Here is a 20,691-nt window from a genome sequence, read left to right on the forward strand (position 1 = left end):
TTCAAGAATTAGGCTGTCTAAGGAACGCAAGTCAAAACTACCGCCAGAGAGGAACATAAAATTTTGCTTTAAGTAACTAGGAGTTTTAGGATTGAAAAGAACATTAAAGAGAAGTTGTAAAATGTGTATCTTACGCCGCAATCGAATGGGTAGCCAATTAAGCTTTCTTCGGAACTCCGAAATATGGTCAAATTTACGATGTCCAAATATGAATCTGATGCAAACATTTTGTAAGCGCTCTAACTTATCAAGCTGCAACTCAGTTAAATCAGGGTAACGTACATCAGCGTAATCAAGAATATAAAGTAAACGAGAATGAGCAAGAGAAATTTTAGTTGAGATAGGCAAAAAGTTGCGGCAGCCGAGACGGCTACCGGCGCTAGCACTTGATAAAGGCATAATATTCAAATCTAACCTAACCAATATACACTGTACACATTGTAATCGGTTGCCCTAGTGCGTTTTCCAATTACAGCACTAGAGCGCATTATGCGGCATAATGCTCAACGTTGAGTGTTCCAACTGTGCATCGTCTGTGTATTACACACACTTCCTATAATGAAAGTCTGTGGCGTATTAGGTAGAACAGTTACTACGCAGCGTTTGTATAGAGTGTTCGGGTGTGGTTTAATTTAACGTAACTGATTAATATGCGTATAGAGTGAGTGAGCACCCCCTGAGTTTTTTTTGTGGGGTATTTCTTCTAGTAAAAATTACCCCACAAAATAGGGAAAATTTTTCTCATGGCAATATTAGTGGCATTATGAAGTTATGTCAATCATTCGCTATCTCACACGCTGTACGCTGATGCCTTGCCTATACCATAGTCCGTCTACGGTTTATCTGTATTCTGGCAACCATAAAAGTCATTGTGACATATTAATTTTTTTTAAATTCATAGTAATTGTCGGAAAGGTTTTCTACGGCGTTCTCTAAAAAAAGTAAAGTTTATCTATTGTCAACAAAAATGTCCGTAAGTTATTCAAATATATACTTTACTGAGACATATAAAAAATGTTATAATCTAAAAGAGAGTAATATAGGTTTCATATATTACCATAATCAGTTGTTGGGTTGGCTTACGTAACCTTTTTCTTTTTAAAAAAAACAAGTGCCAAAAATACAAGCTTTGTGCCTGAGAAAAAAAAGAGTTTTGACATTTTAATTTTTTCTTGGTTCCACTTTTTACTTCCCGCTAAATTAAAATATTTTAAATTTGTATTAATTATGATATCAAATCCATATTAAGATGATACGCATTTAAGTGTATAATAATTTAATGATTAATTATATTAAATAAGAGGATTTATATATTCTTTGGTTTTGTTAGTATCGTATCGTATTTATATAGTATTTCCCATAATTTAATACTTTCCAAAGAATATAAATAATGTATTGTTTATAATACAGGTAAGAATGGATTCAAAACCAGTAAGGATGGTTAATGTTGTTCCAATATCAAGACTTAAGGTAAGATATTTTTAAATTACAAAAATATACCTTTGTTTTCATATATTTTCCAACATGAAACATTTTCCAAACAGACCGAGTAAATTGTTATACTTGCAATGGTAATAGTATCTACTTTCAGAAAGTACCACTGCCAGATGATAGTGAAGACACTGTGGCATGTCGTATATGCAATAAGTCTTTTGCTAATGAAGTTGCATTGAAGAACCACAGCCGTATTGAGCACATTGATGCTCTGCTTAGTGGCCAAGATATTTGTGTAAGAAAAATTAAGGCTGTTGCAATCTCCAAGGTATGTATTCCAACCAATATTTTGTTTCCGTGTTAGGATGTTAGACTAATATTCTAGTCAAAGTAATGGAAAAGAAATATGCTTGCCTTATCTTCTACTGGGGGATTTTATTTATTGGTTTTATATATAAACAGGACAAAAGAAAAAAAGAAATGCAAGATGTAGAGTCAGAACACATAATTCTCTCTGTGGAACCAATAGATATTATGAACATAGCCTTGGCACAGGATTTTATCATAAATAAGGTACATTCATAACCACTCAGTAAAAATGATAAGGTTGATTTATATTATAATTAATCAATTAGAAAACCAATATGAGAATATTAATAGATGTAACTTTAGTTTCTTTTACTATCATATTTGCATTACCATTATTTCTATTGTCTTTCTTTCTGTTGAATAATATAATATTTTAGGTCCTGCATAGCGATGCACAGTAGAATACAATAAGGCAGACATGTTTCTATTTAAAATTTGTAATTTTTCAAGCTTAGATTTCAAAACAAGAACTTTAAAATGTGGCAATTAATTGTGATGTAGTAATTGTTTGTATCTAAATACTGAATATAATTTTACAGGATGAAAATGATACAAATTCAAGTGATGGCGAGAAGAAAGCCAAAAGAGCTAAAATAGAAAAGGCGAAAGTGGCCGTTAAGAAAGTTAAAGAAGTGAAGGCCATCACGTAAGTATTCTTAACCTAAAGGGTTTTAAATTTTTAGGTTCTTTTTATATGTATCTCTAGTCATAATCTCAAAAATAAAAACTAACCTTTTAGGTCAGGGCCTCAGATCTGTTCATGATAATTTTTTTAATCCATTGAGATGAAGTGGCCACTAGTATGTATTAAAGTTCAAGTAGGATAAAAATTCTACCTGTATCACCTCAACGTCCGTTGTTCTACAACTGAGCGTTTCTTAAGGCGTTCTTACCGCCCCTATGTGGAACCAGCTGCCCACTGAAGTATTGCGAGCCTTGTGGTACTGTGAGAGGCATAGAATATCATGTTTTTTTTATTAGCATTAAATTAAAGTAATAAATTAATAGTCATCAAATTTATAAGTGTCATTATATTTGCTGCAACTAATAAAAAAGCTGATGACTTTGAAACATACCTATATATATGATAGCTAAAAACCATCTCAAACAAAACCGCAACGTAATCGGTTAGGAGCCACGAAATAAACAAACAGACATACATGTCATATTTACGTCGAATCTCTAAAAACCACTTCGCTTTGGGGTACAAAGACTAGATTTTACCAGAATATTATAAATTCCAGCGGCCCCTTTGAGTGTCTTCAGCCATCATCTCTAGTTTCCGATAGTATATGTCACCAGATGTTCTTCTCTTGCTGCGAGTACTCGACACATATCAGAGACGAACACACGCGACGAAGGAAGGGTGTCAAGTGTCAGGTGAGTAATTCAAATATGGGCATGCTATACCAGGTGGGTACAGTATACCCTAACAAAACTAACGGACGTGATAACACATTCAAAAAAAGGCTGCGTGTACTTATGTACGCGCGTAAGAAGTTATACTTCTTTGGCATTATTAAAAAAAGTTTTTGATTGCATTTAAATAATTAATTACAATTAAATAATCAAAGACTGGAAAAGGAGTCATTAAAGTCAATAAAGTTCAGTTTACATTTGAAAAATTAAATAAATAAATATTTATTATTATTCTCTTACATTAAGTGTAACATAAATTCTATTGGAATGTTGTTTTTATATTATGTCCAATGCCGTAGCATCTTCCGTGGGCAACTTCATTCTGTTAATTTTGTGTCACGGTGCGCGCGCATCGTAAAATTTCACTCTCATCAATTTTCATAACGCGCCTAAAGAAGTATAACTTAAAAAATTGTTTTAAATTATAGTACTCGAATGAAGGCAATTTTTATTTTTCAGTATACCCATATGTAAGACTTTGTATAAATAATAATAATATGTATATATAACTACAAGAACAAATAAAACACGAAACAACTCTGACTGGGTTTGAAATACCCAACACTCGTTTCTTGTAGTGATTTCTTCCTGAAACCTATCATTAGATTTTTTAAACGAACAATTAAATTTTTTTGTATTAAAATTATGTGTGTCAGTGGGACGTAAGACTTTTAGAAAGGCTACGATGGGGCATGGGACAAAAAAGGTGGGAAAACAAAGTCCTAGATCATTAGGGAATAGGTGAGACAAGGATTTGGACTAAAGTCTGGTATAAAATGTTAAAATTGATAAGAAAATTATTGTACTCAGGTATGCGAGAAACCACTCACCATTGTTCTTGGAAATGAACAGTTACCTTACACTTGTCAGGTGAGTTATTAATAATATTATTACGTACTAGCGGACCCGACAGACGTTGTCCTGTATATTTCAAGCGATTAGTGTATCAAACAAAGTATGATAGCACTGACTGCAGCGACATCTGCGGGGCTGATTTGTGAATCTAAACCATATAGGGCGTTACCCAAACGCACTGTATGACATTTCAAGCGATTAGTGTATTAAACAAAGTATGATAGTACTGATTGCAGCGCCACCTGCCATTCTGATTTGTGAATCTAAACCATCCAGGGCGTTACCCAAACGCATACAAAAATCATTAAAAACGGTCCAGCCGTTTACGAGGAGTTCAGTGTCATACACACGTTCAGCAGAATTATATAAAGATACTAGTGGACCCGACAGACGTTGTCCTGCATGATATTTCAAGCTATTAGGATATTAAAGTATGAAAGTACCGACTGCAGCGCCACCTGCCGGGCTGATTTGTGAATCTAAACCATCCAGGGCGTTACCCAAACGCATACAAAAATCATTAAAAACGGTCCAGCCGTTTACGAGGAGTTCAGTGTCATACACACGTTCAGCAGAATTATATAAAGATACTAGTGGACCCGACAGACGTTGTCCTGCATGATATTTCAAGCTATTAGGATATTAAAGTATGAAAGTACCGACTGCAGCGCCACCTGCCGGGCTGATTTGTGAATCTAAACCATTCCCAGATCCCCTTGAACAAACACGAAAAATTTCATCAAAATCGGTCCAGTCGTTTGAGAGAAGTTCAGTGACATACACACTCACAGAAGAATTAAATATATAAAGATTATAATTATATATATATATATACCTACTTATTAGCTCATACAGTTTCTTGTCTCCCTTTCTAAAAGTTTTTTGATGTAGTGTGCTGATCTAGTTATAAGCATAGTCATTACATATTTTACCTTTTTTAAATAATATATTGATTATTATTTTATGTATTTTATGAATATAATAACTCCGATCGAAGCATTTGTTTTAAACGATATTCATTTTGCTTACATCCTTTTTGACAATATTTGCAGCACACATTCTGTCAATGTTATGTCAAACGCTATAAGGTTACGTCAAAAAAGTTTTAATTGTATGGTTGTTAAGTATTCTTACATTTTCTAATTTTCCTGTCAATAACAAACACAACAATAAAAGAATTATCGAAATCGGTCCAGCCGTTCACGCGTGATGCAGTGACCAAGGGAAATAGGGATTCCTTTTTTTATAATAGATAGATAAACAAAACATTAATGGTATATGTGTGTTTTGGCCTAAGATTCAGCGTGTCTAAACCCCAATGGACTTTCTGTCTTGTGTGTTTGTAACACTCGCTCGTGTTTTTTTTTATAATTACAGTGTAAACTCTATATAACGACACTCAAGCAATCCCAATTTGTAAACAAAATAATGGATTTCTTAAAATGTTGGATACGTATGATACCGACTGTCGAGTTTTACCGCTTTATTGTAAAGCGGCAAAAGAACGTACAAAGTTCCGCAGTTTTATTTAATTTCGGCAATTTAAAAAGTACTTTTTCTTATTTATTTGTCGTTATTGAGGGTGGGTGTAATGCTATGTAGAGTGTAACATTGTATGGTAGACCAGCTTAACCAACCATAGCCGAGTGATGTCGACGCTTTAGGGGGTTTGTCGTTGAATCGAAGGCCGTTACATGGAGTTTACACTGTATATAGAATAGTATGGTAAAAACACCGTGAATTCTTAAATCGATGAAGGCTGATTCTTCTTGCCATAAAAATAACACATTTACTAAATCTAATTTGGTTTTTTATGGCTCAAACTGTAGTCCAAATATTTTACAAATTGTTATAAAATTTATTGTTATTTCTATTTCCCACTTCTAGTTTTGCGCCGCCGGCTTCGAACGCTGCATGGAATTATCCGACCACGTGACAAAACACCACAATAAAATAAAACCATACCAATGCACAGTTTGCAATAAACGTTTCACCCAGCAGGGCGGCCTCGTCCAACACATGCGAGCGCATTCGGGAGACAAGCCCTTTAATTGCACCTTCTGCCCTAAATCCTTCACGCAAAAATCCGGCCTAGACCAACACTTACGAATACACACAAAATCCAAACCATACAAATGCGTCATATGTAGCAAAGCGTTCTGTCAATCCGTACACTTGCAACAACACATGCGCACGCACACAAATGTGGCGCCGTTTCAGTGTATCATATGCCAGAAACGGTTCAAGCAGAGCAGCCATTTGAATTACCATTTAAAATACCACAACCCGTTGAACATGACGGACGAGCAGAAAGAGAAATATTCGGAGCTGATGCGAATGATGGGCAAGGAGAGCGTCTTCGAATTGCTCGACTCGAAAGGTGAAAGGCTTGGAAGTGAAGGGAACGAAGTTAAAAGTGAAGAAGTGATTTGTGTTGAGGAGGAATTGGTGGTGGATGGACAGGAATTGCTGGAACATGATCTCAATGCAGTTGAAGTTGTTTATTTAGATTCAATTTAGTTATTGACCGCCTGACACGCAATATTCAATTGATATCCTTAAGTCTGTGGATTTATAGATTTTCTAATACATTATATATATATAGTATAAGATCCCGATATACAACGACCTTCACCGAGATGCTTATTTAATGAAACGTATTTTATATTTAATTTAATATGTCAATAAATATAATCCATATGGGTTGCCTAGCAAATTTCAGTCTAGAGTATGTTTAATTAATATTTAAAAAAAAATATTTTTTTATAATTTGCATGTAGTAAATTTTTTTTTAAACAACCTATCGTTTGCATATTCTATGGGCTTAATACTTTCGATTGGTATAGAATTTATCTAATAATCATACCGGTGAAATGTTTAAAAAAATATTTTTTTTTAATATTAATTAAAATACTCTGGACTGAAATTTGCTAGGCAACCCATATGGATTATATTTATTGACATATTAAATTAAATATAAAATACGTTTCATTAAATAAGCATCTCGGTGAAGGTCGTTCTATATCGGGATCTTAGACCAATAAACACACGGTCGTTATATACTGGATACGGATTTTCGTTGCGGACGCTAGATCCGCCCTATGAGTTGGTATATTAATGTACCTACGAAAAATAGCAAAACTATTTCGATAGTTATTAAGAACTATATAGAATATTCGAAAACTTCCTTCTTTATTATTTAGTTCCTAATACGGCCATGGAACGATGTTTTCCATACAATTTTTATGTTAATCTACATATAGATAGTATAACATTATAAATACTTGAGTGGATTTATGTATCAATTTGATTTTAACTCACAAATAAGATTTATGAGTTAAAATCAAATTGATATGGAGATAAAAGAAAACAATTATCTGTTTATTATAGCTTTAATTATAATTATTATTAAGTGCTTTCACGAAATATATAACTTCGTTTGGCGTTAGTGGCTCACTCCTGATACAAAGTAATTTTGTCTCAAGCCCCTGTATAATGTAAATATGGCAACGAAGATACTTTTATACCTGATATGACACTGCAAAATTGCACTTAATCGCAAGAAATACTTATATGATCTTATTTTTGCATTGAGTTATATTTTTTATAATTAACGTGATTTTGACATTTGATTGAAACATTGCATTGATAGGTTTCAAACACGAGAAAAACGGATTTCGCTAAGTAGGGTAGTTGACATTTAATTAAACTTGTAATATATTATGATAATTATTAATTTCTATGTAAATACAATAAAGTTTTATCTATACTTGTTGGTCTATCATTCATTCAAAAATTCAAGCCAAGAGATATATATATATAAAGACTTGACATACGGTAGTTATACTTGCTATGTCCCGACCCAGAATCTTATTCCTTGAGTCGAGACTTATGACTACCACGTCAGTTCTTACTTACAGGATCATATTTGTGAGCGTCAGAATGGCCGGTCACTAGTCTTGTAGAAGGTTAAAATGTCGTTTAAAAATTACTTCCCAATTGCTTCTATTTAATTCCTTCTACAAGACAATTGCTTCCTTAGTATCTTGGGAGAACCACAACAATTTTAGTGACCGTCCATTGTGACGTCAGAATGGCTGGTCACCTATCCTATTGTACTCACTATAATGAATTATCGATTATTTCATATTTTGCTTCTTCCTAGCCTTTTTTCCATCCTAAATGCTGTACCTATCATGGAATTAAGATATCGAACAATGTTATTTTTTCCCCCAGTGCCTGAGAAAAATATACAGGCAAAAATATTTGGTTAAAATAAGTTTAATTATGGTTTATTTATATAAATATAGGTAGGTAGTAACAGAACCCCTAACTATATGTACTTTAACGGTAAAAACTATGACAAAGTAAAGGAAAAACATATTTTTAACACTTCAAATTCAGGTTTTTTCAAACTCACCCGCGCCAGAGGTATAATGATTAATGACATATTAATATAGCTCTGCCATTTTATAAAATATTAACAGGACTTAGTGTGAAGTTTTTAGATGGTAGATGTTTCATGGAAAGTTTATGCTTTGCATTAATTACAGGATGAAAGGAAGTCTGGAATTTAAACTTTGGGGCGGCCTTTTACACGTGATGTAAACGGAGCTATACTTATATAGGAAATAAATAAAATGCTATTTTACAGTATTGTACATAATATATTGACAAAATTCGTCTATTACTATTACTGTTGTGACGAATAATATAATTTAAAATAATGTGTATTTAAACATAATTTAGAATATATAATCGCACAAAACTAAATATACAATCAAGAGCTATTTAAAAACAAAAAACCGAATTATTTTTAATCGTGCGATATTTATTAAGTGAAGAAAACTAATTTTAACAATTTAGATCAATTTTCTACAGTCTAATGATACATAGTTTAGACTAGAAATAAAGTTAATAGAGGATAGTAAGGATATTTCATTTGAAGGAATAAAGATAAATTGATCTAAATACCGAAACACAAATTTTTATAGTCCAAAACCCACTCTTAAAATCTGCTTTTACATTCGCTGATTCCCATCCATGAAATGTAACAGCTCTTACGCTAATATTCAAACACAAGATCAAAAGATAAAATCAGATAAGAGTGTTAATAATCTCTGAACCTATGGGAATAGATAATACTGTCATCCCAAACTAGAGTACATCAGCAAATGTCAAACAGATAACTAATGTAGCTTATTTTAAAACAAACAATCTAAACTAAATAAAACAATAACTTTATTACATTCTATATTAATATTTAACATCCCTATAATAAACCCTAGTTTGAAATCAATCCAGAAATATCTTCTATGAAAATTCTGCTCTCCAGATTGATCCCAAAATCTGAATTTTGGTGTGGCAACTGGCAATCGAAAAAAGTGGTAACCCCGATTTTGGAACAGCTATGTTCTTTGACTAAAAGACTCGTAGCCAGGTCATGTAATAATTTTAATCTAAGATTAGGTAGTGAAAAGGTGTCTAATTTATATAGCGTCATATTTAAAAAAAAATTATAGATTTTGCCGATCAATACAGTTAAACTTTAACTTACATCATTCCTTTTGTATTATATTCTCTAATAATTTCTGGATTAAGGCCTTATTTATTAGTTACTATAAAAATTTCTAAAAAATTTTTTGTCGCGCGTACAAAAGAATTGAGCTCTCCAGTCAGCCGAGATATCTTTATATTTTTGCTTGAAACGGATATTCTGTTCTTGTAGCTTTACTTCTGTAAATTCTGGATTTAATTATATAACAGCATGCAACACTTCAATTGAATTTTAAACGAAATTGTTAGTGAGTAAACATAATTCAAAAAAGATTTCAAATAACTATGCAATCCTACTTTCCTTAGTGCTAGCTATATTAACTTCACGCGAAACGTGCAATATACATTTTTAATATAGTAAATGTACATTTTTTTTTTCAATATTCAATATCTAATTATATTGGACTTCATTAAAATTAATCATGGTTGGTGTGACTTTTTATAATACCTGCATGTAAAACAAAAATATAAAGAAATTTTAAAGTTTGTATAAATCTTCAGTATTTTTACAGAAACATCCAACGACATTTTCGATTTTTGTTAAATTATTGAAAAAAGTCACATCATCCAATTACTAACAACTCTAATATTTTTAAATTTATAATAAACTTATATAACAATACCATATATTTTTACATGCTTTTTAAATTTTTTTTTGTCAATTATAAAATTTTTCGTAGGGAAAAATGCAACTTGGATAATATCACATAATAATTTTACATTAGTTATTCATACACTAAAAAGGAATACACCCCAGATATACATTAAAATACATAAAACGTGCGAAATTTGAATTTCACTTGGCTGATCTTGTCTATGGAGCGTGTCAAATGTCAATATCTACAAATTTGACAGTTCATTTTGCGCCTTTTAAAGCATATTTCATCTACATTTTTTGACACTTACTCAACCAAGCAGTTACCTAAATATTACCAAAATATTACCGAAATATTACCGAAAGATATAAAACTAAGCGGGTTTGAAACGGTTTGTTTGATAATTTATATGTTAATATGTCAAAACTGCAAACCCACATAATTTTAATCACTTACATATTTTTGTACATTTAAATTTTAACCCAAAGATAATTTGTATTTTTTTATTTAGTTGAATTCTTCCTTTGGATCGGTTTGTCAACTTTGACAGCCGGTTTGTCGGTTTTTACTTTTGGGGCTGTGGTTTTCGGTGGGTTTTTATCTTTTGGTTTCTCAGTTTTGGGTGGTATGGTCTTCTCGGGGAGTGAGGCAGGAGGCGTAGTGGCTTTCTTGGGTTTGTTGGCCTTAGCAGCTGCTGCGTAGTTTACGGGTTTGAATCCAGATGAAGGCTCGTCGGATGGTGGTTGGGATGATTGCTGGAAACCCATACAAACCAAGTCAATATTATATGTTTGAAAATTATTTTCTATAAAACATTCTTAATATAGAAACCACTCTGTATAGATGTGTAACTATTTAATTCAAGAAAACCTATTTATTAAATAAATATTTTGTAGAATCATATTTTCATATTTTTTTCCGTGCTAAACAACTTACAATAAATTTTTAAGAAAGAATCTGTATGTTTTGGTTCAGAAGGCACAAGTGATTACATGATTTTCTAAGATATATTTTTGTACATAAAATTTACCTTAACAACCTCTATGCTCTGGTTATCTTCACTTTGCACTTCACTTTTGACACATTTCTCGCTTTGAACACTTTTAATTTCATTCTTAACACTTTCACTTGGGGCGGCTTTCACATCACTTTGTACAGTTTTAAGTTTGGGGTCTTTTTTTACTTTATTGTCAACTTTTGCTTTCGGTTTAACTTCTGGCTTCTTCTTGTCAGACTTTGATTTGGGTTTTTCTTTTGACTTCTTGTCGTCTTCGATTGGTTGAACATCTGCTGCACTCACTTCTGGAGGTTCTGTTTGTGGTGTTGATTCTGAAGAAAAATATTGAATTTTAAAGAATAACCATAGAACAGAAGAAGAATTGTTAAACAATCTCAATTATGTCAATAAACTGAGAAATATGGACAAAACATGAACATTAATTGAACACACTTCAAGTTATAATTTGCAGTTATTATAAATATTAATTTTTGATTTTACATAATATCTGTAGTCTCTACCAACCTTTTTCATCTGTAATCTGTGCATCTGTACTTTCTGGTTCAGTGGTCTGTGTATCTTCCTTGGGTAGCTCCTTTGATTCTGGTGGATCTGATCTCTCTTCTGAAATACAATACAAAAGCTAAATATAATTATTAAATTCAGATATTGAAGTATATCAGATGCAATTCAATTATATACATAAAAAGAGAGTATGTATGGGGAGTATACAGTTATGGTTACTGACCTGGTGGTGGACGAGCTCTTCCTGGCACAAACTCAGCAGCTAAGGGATTAAGGGTAGACTTTGAGATGGCTTCTTGAAGGGACACAGGAGTTGAACTGTTGCTTGTGCTGAAATACAAATAATGTAATCATTCATAAGTTTATTATATATTTTTTTTCTTTGGTAATACCGATTTAAAAAGTCCAAAACACTGAAGATTTTATTATTATTATAAAGGTTTCCAATGCATATTTATAAATAATAACGATTTTTATACTATTGTATAGTAATGTCGGTTCAATGCACATTAGAGGGTTATGGGATTTTTCAGTTAATAGAACCAATATAACTGTCCGTCAGTTTGGAGCGATGGATTTATACAGATTTTTTTTTTACTTCCGGCACTTTGGAAGGTAAGAGGTTGGCCTAGTGGCTTCAGCGTGCGACTCTCACACCTAAGGTCGTAGGTTTGATCCCCGGCTGTACACCAATGGACTTTCTTTCTATGTGCGCATTTAACATTTGCTCGAACGGTGAAGGAAAACATCGTGAGGAAACCGACATGTCTTAGACCCAAAAAGACGAAGGCGTGTGTCAGGCACTGGAGGCTGATCACCTACTTGCCTATCAGATTTAAAACTGATCATGAAACAGATTCAGAAATGTGAGGCCAAGACCTAAAGAGGTTGTAGCGCCACTGATTATTATTATTATTTTGGAAGGTAAGATTCATAGAAAATGCCTAGTTAGACTTACGAGAGTCCATATATAACGTTACCATATAGGTTATTCAACCATACCATATTGTATAGCTATATAGGTTTTGGTACTTACGTTGAGCCGTGTCCATTGTCCCTTGCGGCACGTCTTTCTCGCTGTTCGTCTTCTAACATAGCTTCTATGCATTGCTCCATTAGCGCCTCTTCTTCCAGCTGTTGCATCACCTGTGTACAAGGTAAGTTTAATTTTATTATAATCCAACTAGTGGACCCCACAGACGTTGTCCTGCATGATATTTCAAGCTATTAGGATATTAAAGTATGAAAGTACCGATTGCAGCGCCACCTGCCGGGCTGATTTGTGAATCTAAACCATTCCCAGATCCCCTTGAACACACACAAAAAATTTCATCAAAATCGGTCCAGTCGTTTGAGAGAAGTTCAGTGACATACACACTCACAGAAGAATTATATATATAAAGATATGCTGGGCCAGGCCTTCTATGTAAGGCACATATTTATTGATGTGAAACATCTATAGCCGCACGTAAAACCGATTTCTGGCGACGCATGCCGTGGCGACGCGTCGCCACGCTATATGATGGTATATATACAGTCTATATGCAGTAGGGTGTACGGTGTGTGTATTTCGAAGTCACTGATTAAACGAATTAAGTAGTCACGATTTGAAATAATATCGTAAATTTTTGTATTTAATGAAAATAAATGTTTATTCAATAAATAGTCATCGTTATCTGAAAAAAAATCGTAATATTTTATTTAATAATTATGTAATATTTAGTTTCTATCACAATCTGTTCTTTTCTGCATATTACTTTTACAAAATAACGTCGATGTTTACATCTGCCAGGCGTCCCGTGACGGCTCACATTTTTTGACCAAGAAGTCATTTTATCACAATGTGTGCCTTTACAAGCAAGATATTGAAATTGAAACATGTTACAACAACAAGTTAGAGGTAAGGACCTTACTATCACATTGTATTTCTTAAGGTCCTTAGAGGTAAAATATATAATGCGGAAATGTTGGAGCCTAGGGCTGCGTGTGCCAAAAAACCACACTCGGCGTAGTAAGCGGTCGCAATTGCTGGTAGTGCCTCGGGCACCCTAAATATTATTGCTTGTGAGACGGATATATTTAGTTGCACACTGGCTGAATTCAAGAGAATTGCATTATTTATAATTAGGTTTTAAGTTTTTACTTGTTATGTTTACATTTTGTTTTAAGGTTAGTTTTCTATTGTATTAGTATTAAGTTACTCTAAAAATAGTAAAGAGGAAAATAAATAAATTCCCCAAAACTAATGGCATATTAAAGTAAGAAAAGTAAAAAGAAATATAGATTTGTATTAATATTTTTTAAATATTGCTATTTTACCCAATAAATTAAATAAATAATTCACACAGTTATACATAGTAGTTTTATATTTTATTATTACAATTTATTAAACTGTCAAATAATTTTTTATCCATATTTGGTAGAATTACAATAACTAAAACTATTTTATGGTTGTAGCGATCTATTTCAGGGGAGATTGGATAAACCAGTATTACAACAATTTCCGTTGAATAAAGACAGCTTCACAAATGAGACAACATTAAAATAGTCGTAATAGTGCTTTAAGAATTTCTGGGCAAGCGATATACACATTGATTTTTTATTTTTATAAGCAATTTCACTGCTTATATTCTCTAAGAATCTTTAAAATAAACAAAAGGAGTTCATCCATACATCAACTTATAACACAGATTGTTATATCACCCGTGATATTCATTTAAAATTCCTTTTTACCTGTTTGTCAAACTCTTCTTCATTTTCCATCCACATGTAGTCAGAAAAGTCATCAGGTGGATACCCTGGACCAGCTGCACCATAGTAACCACCACCCATCATGTAACCTATTAATCAATCAAAATACTAATATTAAATTTCATATGAAATATTAAATAATTTTCAGAAAAAGTTACATAACTGTTTTTGTTTCTTTGTTCATAATAATAAAAACTCTAACTGCTAAAATAGCAATATAACTATAAAAATCCATTATAGTAAATTTTTATTTTTATATTTGTCATGTTATATTCAAAATTTGTCACTTGAAAGAACAGACCGACTTTAATATGGAAAATAATCATTCTAGTTCTACAATAAAGTTGACTTCATTAGAGATGCACATTTTGTTTTGTCATTCTTTTTTTTTTTTTTTTTTAATATAATAGGGGGGGCAAACGAGCTTGCGGGACGACCAAAAAGGGCAGTCTACGCAGCCCATAGACACCTATTTTTAGTGGGTGCGTTGCCGGCCTTTGAGGGAGGAGTAGGCTCACTTTTTAAACATTTGGAGGTTGTATCTCTGAGGGAATTCTTAAACCAATTTAAATTTATTGAAGAATTCAAAATCAATGAAGCAGACATATGTTACCATAAATTTTGGGCACCAAGCCTCATTGAAATATCTACTTACCGCACTCACTTGAGTACATATTCTGTCCCATGCACCAGTGGACTATCATACACTCACCGCTCATTGGGCCCCCTCTTGGCATGTGCACAGGGTATACAGGTGCGGGTGGTCTTAGTACACCTGCGTCTCCACTACCAACAATCCCACCACCCACTCCGTTATCTATGATCACACCATTTGGCTGGAAAAATAATTTCTTATTAGTCTTTGAAGAAGAACTTTTTGAATAAGTTATTTAGAGTGAAGTGCTTATTTATATCATTAAAATATAAGTAAGAAGAAGAAGATAGAAGAAGAAGATATACTGCAGATATAGCTACTTTTAACAACTGGATTATATAACATTTTATAGAAAGGCCGGCTACGCACTTGCGAGCCCTCTGGCATTGAAAAGTGTCCATGGGCGGCGGTATCACTTAGCATCAGGTGAGCCTCCTGCCCGTTTGCGCGCTGTTCTATAAAAAAAAAAGTATAAATAATTATAAAAATCACCTGCCACTGTCCATGTTCTTCATTGCCATAATATGCTCCAACATTTCCAGTCTCTGGTATTTTCATAATTGTAACACTCAGGTACTGTGTATAAACCAATGCTTAATGTAGATTAATAATTAATAAATGTAGGCACTCTTCTCATAAGTTTATCAAATATATTTTTCTGAGGTAATCTGTTTTTCATTTCTAAATTTCAGTGCATCTAGAATTAAAATTCATATTATTTAAAATTATCCTCCAGTATAGCTTGGTTTGTTTAGGTGTCCTAAGTTTAAATTAAATGTATACCACAAAATGATTTGTAGTTTGGGTTAAGATGGAACAGAATATAAAAAATCAATTGTAAATACAAATCTTATATACATCTATCAATCAACCACATAAGGTTTTCTACGCAACACAAAAAGGAAAAAATATTTAGTTTATAATTATTATCTTTATGCTATGGCAGGCCTTTTTAGTTATAAACAAAATTAGCATTTTCCATTTCTGTGCATGCTTCAGGAAACATAAGAAAAATTTACATTAACACCACTTTCTAAACTACTAATGAGTATATTTAGTCCATCTAAAAGTAAATTTAAAATATGCCAAATTTTCAATTATGCCTTATAATTGACAGCTTAAAGCTGAAATGTATTTACTGGAAGCTTAAAACTAATATTTATATATAATACTTGGTAAAGTTTATTGGTAAAGGGGATATATAGGGCTCAGATACTGAGTATATTCGGAAGATAATATACGCAGGAACGTAATGCACCACGAGGTGACACGCGGATTGTACCATATAAACCAATTCATAGGTAGTAATCTACTAATGAATTGTTTAATCAATATCATAAAAAAATTAAAAAAGATACTTTATAGAATTATCAACATGGCCAATAAATAGTAAATACGCATATCGGTGAATGGAAGCAACTTATGCTGCCTTAGATCCTACTTTCACAAACCATTATTTACATATACATATAAAAACACGAAACTTGACTGCGGTAAAAATAGAACAAGACCTACTTTTAACAACTGGATTATTTTACATTTTACTACTTTTATAGAAATGCCAGCGCGGTATATTACAATTGATAGGCTACGCAAGCAATTCTGCTGTGTAAAATTGAAAGCGAAAACACGTGTGTACACGAATTAAATTAAAATGATGTTAACTTACATATTAAACACACTTCACACACGATTTTATAACTTTTATGTATTACGTATTTCCAAATATTGCTGTTTCGTTGCACGATCTAACAGTTTAAATAACACTTAGGAATAACCTAAAATAATAACTTTTCACTAACACCCAAGAGTGGTCGTGGCGCAAATGGCGACCGTTATGAAGTATGAACTTCGTCCGAAATACACCCCAAAATAACTTCACGGTAGTGAAACACCGGCTTTTGTCTTTGTTTTTATCGTTTTGTATGGATATTTTGATGGAGAATTATTTATGTAATTACCGTTCTAAAAGAGAAACATGCTCTTGTTAATTTAGGATAAGCCAAAACTGTGTCAATATGGCAACGAGTTACTCGTTGAGCTCTGTTATTCTATTTTTAAAAACTAAATGCCGTTAGAACTCTTTTCACCAAAAATATTTATATTAAGAAAAGAATTTAAATTTTTCATTTCATTCCTATATACAATTATTTTATTTACCAATTTTGTAAGTAAATAGTAAACATACTGCCTAAAGTTATATAGGAGTAGGACCTAGATTTGGTATAGTTTATAGTGGCTAGTACGTAGCGAATGATTATCTGGGATAATTTTCTGCCAACCAAAAATTGACATTATATGTTTGACGTGTACGTTGCTCACTGTCAATTTCCAACCTAACCATTGATAGACTTTCAATGATACTTGATAGTATTTATTTACTTTTGTAATATAACCTTAAAATAACATTAGAGTTTATCACGTGCTATGATCCAGTTTCATTAACAATATAACTAAAATATGACAGAATTAACTGCAGATGTGGTGTATCCGAAACGATCATCTTATCCGATGATAGTTAATTTTCAAAATGCATATGTTACGGCCGAATTTAATGATACCAAGTGTTCATTGTTTACTAATGAAGATAACGACAAAAAAACAGTATTAACTCAACTGGGAGATATTGTTTATACAGGAGAAGAAGAATGTGAATCAATAGGGAAAACATTGTTAATCGCTCGAGATCGAAATACAGGGAAAGTTCGCATAATAGAAGCAGGTCATGTTGAATTAAAACCAGTCATTAAAAATGATCTGAATGCATCTCAACTCCTGGAGACGAGTGGATTAGAGTTAAGCCGTAAATTTGGTTCAAAGAAGCAGAAAAAACGAATGGAACAGAGAGAGAAACTAAAGATGAATGTCGAAACAGTTACTCAACAGGTAAAGAGTTTGTTCTACTATAATAAATGTTAGTGAATGTACGTCGTTAGAATTATATTCTAAAGTAAATTCAATATATGCATGCTAGATTTACCTCAATGCTCAAGTCGTTTTAAATATATGAACATCGTTTTTCTTTGGTGCTAATTTTGGTGCACTTATTCTGTAGATAAGTACTAAAATGTTGCAATTGTTGAATATAGTTATATATTAATGAAAATAAATATATTTTACAAAATGTTTTCAGGTTGAAAAAACTATAGCAAATGTGAGTGTAGATCAGCTTGATATATCTAACTATGAGAATATAACTGAATCAGATGATTTCTATGTACCACCAATAAATAGAGCAGCAACAAGTGTTGAAGATGTTTATGACACAAAGAAAATAATTAATGAAGATGATTTTGAAAAGATTTTATCTGAAATTGAAGATAAGGATTGTAGTGAGGAAATACTACCATCCATACAAGCTATAGTTGATAAAAATCCCACAGAAATGCAAAAAGTATATGGCATTTATGCAAGTTGTCTAGCAAAATTCTTTACTGCAACTTTGAGAGACATAAACAAGAAAACTTATCATATATGTAATAGTTCAGTTACGCTAAACACAATCATAATTCAAAATTTTACAACATCTATTAATAATAAACGTGGACGTCCAACTGAGTATAAAGATAAAGCATTCTGTCATTTTGTTGTTTTATTACTTTTAATGAACAATTTTAAAATATCTATGGATACTGTGTGTGAGGTCATGAAAATTGCACCTAGGACTGTTTTAACTAAAGTAAGAGTTACGGGAGCAACGCAAATAAAGCAAGGTGATAAAAGTGTGTTGCATCTAAAATTACCTCTACAAGTCAAAGTGTTTAAAAGAAGGAAATAGTTTCATAACTAATATATGTTATAATTATATAGTTATAAAGTAAACAAATAAATATAAATAATAAAGTAATTAAATTAAGTTTAATGAAATACATTTTTTTCTTTATACCTTGGTTATAATTGTGCATGAGCTTATCAAATCCTGAGGGTGATTCTGTGTTTAAAATCCTAAACATTGTAAAACAGTCATTTTAATATGAAATGAACATTTAAGAAACACATTTGCACAATATAACTCATCAATACAATAATTTAACAAGAATTCTCAGAAATTCCATTTAATAGATTTAAACATGGTCTTCTAAAAGGGGATCTGTGAATTTCCACAATTTTCTTTAAATGTATATTATTACAATCTTTTTTGTTTTGTAAATATGTAAACAAAAGTCTTCCATATTGCTTATCTGTGACACAGTCTCCTGATGCCTCTTTCAGTTTAATAAATATAAAATTGTCTATATTCTCAATTCCTGTACAATTTTTATAGCAAGCATGAATAGAAAATATGTGTCTCATAAAGGTATTAGTAGAAATATTAGACGCCATAATGATTTTCAAAATGTCAGTCTGTTTAGAAGGACTTAGAGTAGAAACAAACTCTTGTAAAATATTTGTACTAGTTTCATCATTCACCATGTTTTTTAAAATTATGTGGAACTGGGCTGGGTAAACGTTATATGCATTTATCATAACATCTAAACACAACCGACTCTGGTGTTGTTTAAAGTAATGCGGTAAAAAATATTTAAAAAAGATTTCTATATACTTCAAGTTTATGTGGTTTTTCATCATGTAATTAAACATTTTTTCAGCAGATGTATCATCTATATTCTGTGCTAATTTTGTTAATAATTCGCCATTATTGGCATCTTCAAATAAAATATTAATATTTAATATTGGGTCCGCTTCTATCTCTCTATATTTGTCGTCAGTATAAGTCGGATTAACAATTATTTCCATTTCTTCTGAACTCTCTAGATTACATACAGCTAGTGTTTCTTCAGCAATATCACTTACTTTGGAGTCCATACTAACTAAAAATCGTTCTTTCCATGCATTAGTCTGCTCATTTTGTTTAGCTAATTCTATACATCGTTCTAGAAGTGCAGTTGAAGATGGTGAAAATTGATACATTACAGATATAGTTTATTATACTTGAGACACGATAGCTTTATGCAAAAGGCTCCAAAAAAAATTAGCAAAAGATCCTCTCTCTTTCAACAAGTCATGGGTGATGGCTCAGTTTTTACTTTTTAGTTTTCAAACAAACACAAATTTTAACAGACATACTATTCACTAGGAGTGAGACGTATTTACCATACCAGGTTTGTAAACCAGGGCTTTGCTTCGAAGGACGGCGCCCTGGTACGGGAAGGAAATACTTGCAAGTATGAAAGTATTTGCTGTGCTATCGGGCGAGAAAATACTTGCATAGGAAATCGATCCATCTTATTATACAAATAAGAAGCAGAATCGTATTTGCAACAAAAAATACGTGAAACTTGCAAGTATTTTTTTCACTGAGACCATTATGGTCTTTATTCTTAAAGTGACACGAGTCAATTTCCTATGCAAGTATTTTAGTATTTTGGCGGCGCCGATAAAGCCGCGAGAAATACTTGCAAAAACTAAAGTATTTGCTGTGCTATCGGGCACAGGGCTAAAAAATACTTGCATAGGAAATCGATCCATCTTATTATATAAATAAGAAGCAGAATCGTATTTGCAACAAAAAATACGTGAAACTTGCAAGTATT

At 32.3% G+C, this 20,691-nt stretch overlaps 3 protein-coding genes across 7 annotated transcripts; 2 read left to right on the top strand and 1 right to left on the bottom strand.

The window, feature by feature from the left end:
• Nucleotides 1–825: 825 nt before the first annotated feature.
• LOC125061427 (zinc finger protein 28 homolog) lies at nucleotides 826–6,755 on the top strand. 3 transcript variants are annotated; one of them, XM_047666883.1, is made up of 8 exons: nucleotides 826–973; nucleotides 1,411–1,470; nucleotides 1,592–1,762; nucleotides 1,897–2,007; nucleotides 2,343–2,449; nucleotides 3,048–3,183; nucleotides 4,033–4,092; nucleotides 5,965–6,755. In XM_047666883.1, the coding sequence occupies exons 1-8, from the start codon at nucleotides 968–970 to the stop codon at nucleotides 6,595–6,597; spliced, it is 1,284 nt and encodes a 427-aa protein (XP_047522839.1). In that variant the 5' UTR covers nucleotides 826–967; the 3' UTR covers nucleotides 6,598–6,755. The 3 variants fall into 3 exon arrangements, with proteins under 3 accessions (XP_047522839.1, XP_047522842.1, XP_047522840.1); XM_047666884.1 differs by lacking the exon at nucleotides 826–973 and adding an exon at nucleotides 1,009–1,325; XM_047666886.1 differs by lacking the exon at nucleotides 1,897–2,007 and having other exon boundaries at nucleotides 834–973.
• A 2,832-nt stretch (nucleotides 6,756–9,587) lies between these two features.
• LOC125061428 (muscle M-line assembly protein unc-89-like) lies at nucleotides 9,588–17,081 on the bottom strand. Of its 3 annotated transcripts, none has more exons than XM_047666887.1 (9): nucleotides 16,827–17,081; nucleotides 15,650–15,854; nucleotides 15,158–15,338; nucleotides 14,485–14,591; nucleotides 12,788–12,897; nucleotides 11,975–12,081; nucleotides 11,752–11,850; nucleotides 11,260–11,558; nucleotides 9,588–10,984 (listed from the first exon to the last, which is right to left on the bottom strand). In XM_047666887.1, exons 2-9 carry the CDS (start codon nucleotides 15,713–15,715, stop codon nucleotides 10,733–10,735), a joined length of 1,221 nt encoding a protein of 406 aa, XP_047522843.1. In that variant the 5' UTR covers nucleotides 15,716–15,854; nucleotides 16,827–17,081; the 3' UTR covers nucleotides 9,588–10,732. The 3 variants fall into 3 exon arrangements, with proteins under 3 accessions (XP_047522843.1, XP_047522845.1, XP_047522844.1); XM_047666889.1 differs by having other exon boundaries at nucleotides 15,654–15,854; nucleotides 16,827–17,079; XM_047666888.1 differs by having other exon boundaries at nucleotides 15,215–15,338; nucleotides 16,827–17,076.
• A 420-nt stretch (nucleotides 17,082–17,501) lies between these two features.
• Nucleotides 17,502–19,001, top strand: LOC125061432 (DNA-directed RNA polymerase I subunit rpa49-like). The gene is made up of 2 exons (XM_047666894.1): nucleotides 17,502–18,043; nucleotides 18,291–19,001. Exons 1-2 carry the CDS (start codon nucleotides 17,618–17,620, stop codon nucleotides 18,933–18,935), a joined length of 1,071 nt encoding a protein of 356 aa, XP_047522850.1. The 5' UTR covers nucleotides 17,502–17,617; the 3' UTR covers nucleotides 18,936–19,001.
• The last annotated feature ends 1,690 nt before the right edge of the window (nucleotides 19,002–20,691 follow it).

The sequence above is a fragment of the Pieris napi genome, chromosome 23, assembly GCF_905475465.1.
Source record: "Pieris napi chromosome 23, ilPieNapi1.2, whole genome shotgun sequence".
Classification (NCBI taxonomy): Eukaryota; Metazoa; Arthropoda; class Insecta; order Lepidoptera; family Pieridae; genus Pieris; species Pieris napi.

Excerpts from the sequence above, each read along its gene's own strand:
- LOC125061427 (XM_047666883.1), top strand. Across the intron at positions 3,184-4,032 it reads GGAAGGGTGTCAAGTGTCAG|GTATGCGAGAAACCACTCAC; the intron begins GTGAGTAATTCA and ends TATTGTACTCAG. Across the intron at positions 4,093-5,964 it reads AGTTACCTTACACTTGTCAG|TTTTGCGCCGCCGGCTTCGA; the intron begins GTGAGTTATTAA and ends TCCCACTTCTAG.
- LOC125061428 (XM_047666887.1), bottom strand. The coding sequence starts at position 15,715 with ATGAAAATACCAGAGACTGGAAATGTTGGAGCATATTATGGCAATGAA. Across the intron at positions 14,592-15,157 it reads TATGTACTCAAGTGAGTGCG|GTTACATGATGGGTGGTGGT; the intron begins GTAAGTAGATAT and ends ATTGATTAATAG. Across the intron at positions 12,082-12,787 it reads GACAATGGACACGGCTCAAC|CACAAGCAACAGTTCAACTC; the intron begins GTAAGTACCAAA and ends TTTGTATTTCAG.
- LOC125061432 (XM_047666894.1), top strand. The coding sequence starts at position 17,618 with ATGACAGAATTAACTGCAGATGTGGTGTATCCGAAACGATCATCTTAT. Across the intron at positions 18,044-18,290 it reads TCGAAACAGTTACTCAACAG|GTTGAAAAAACTATAGCAAA; the intron begins GTAAAGAGTTTG and ends AAATGTTTTCAG.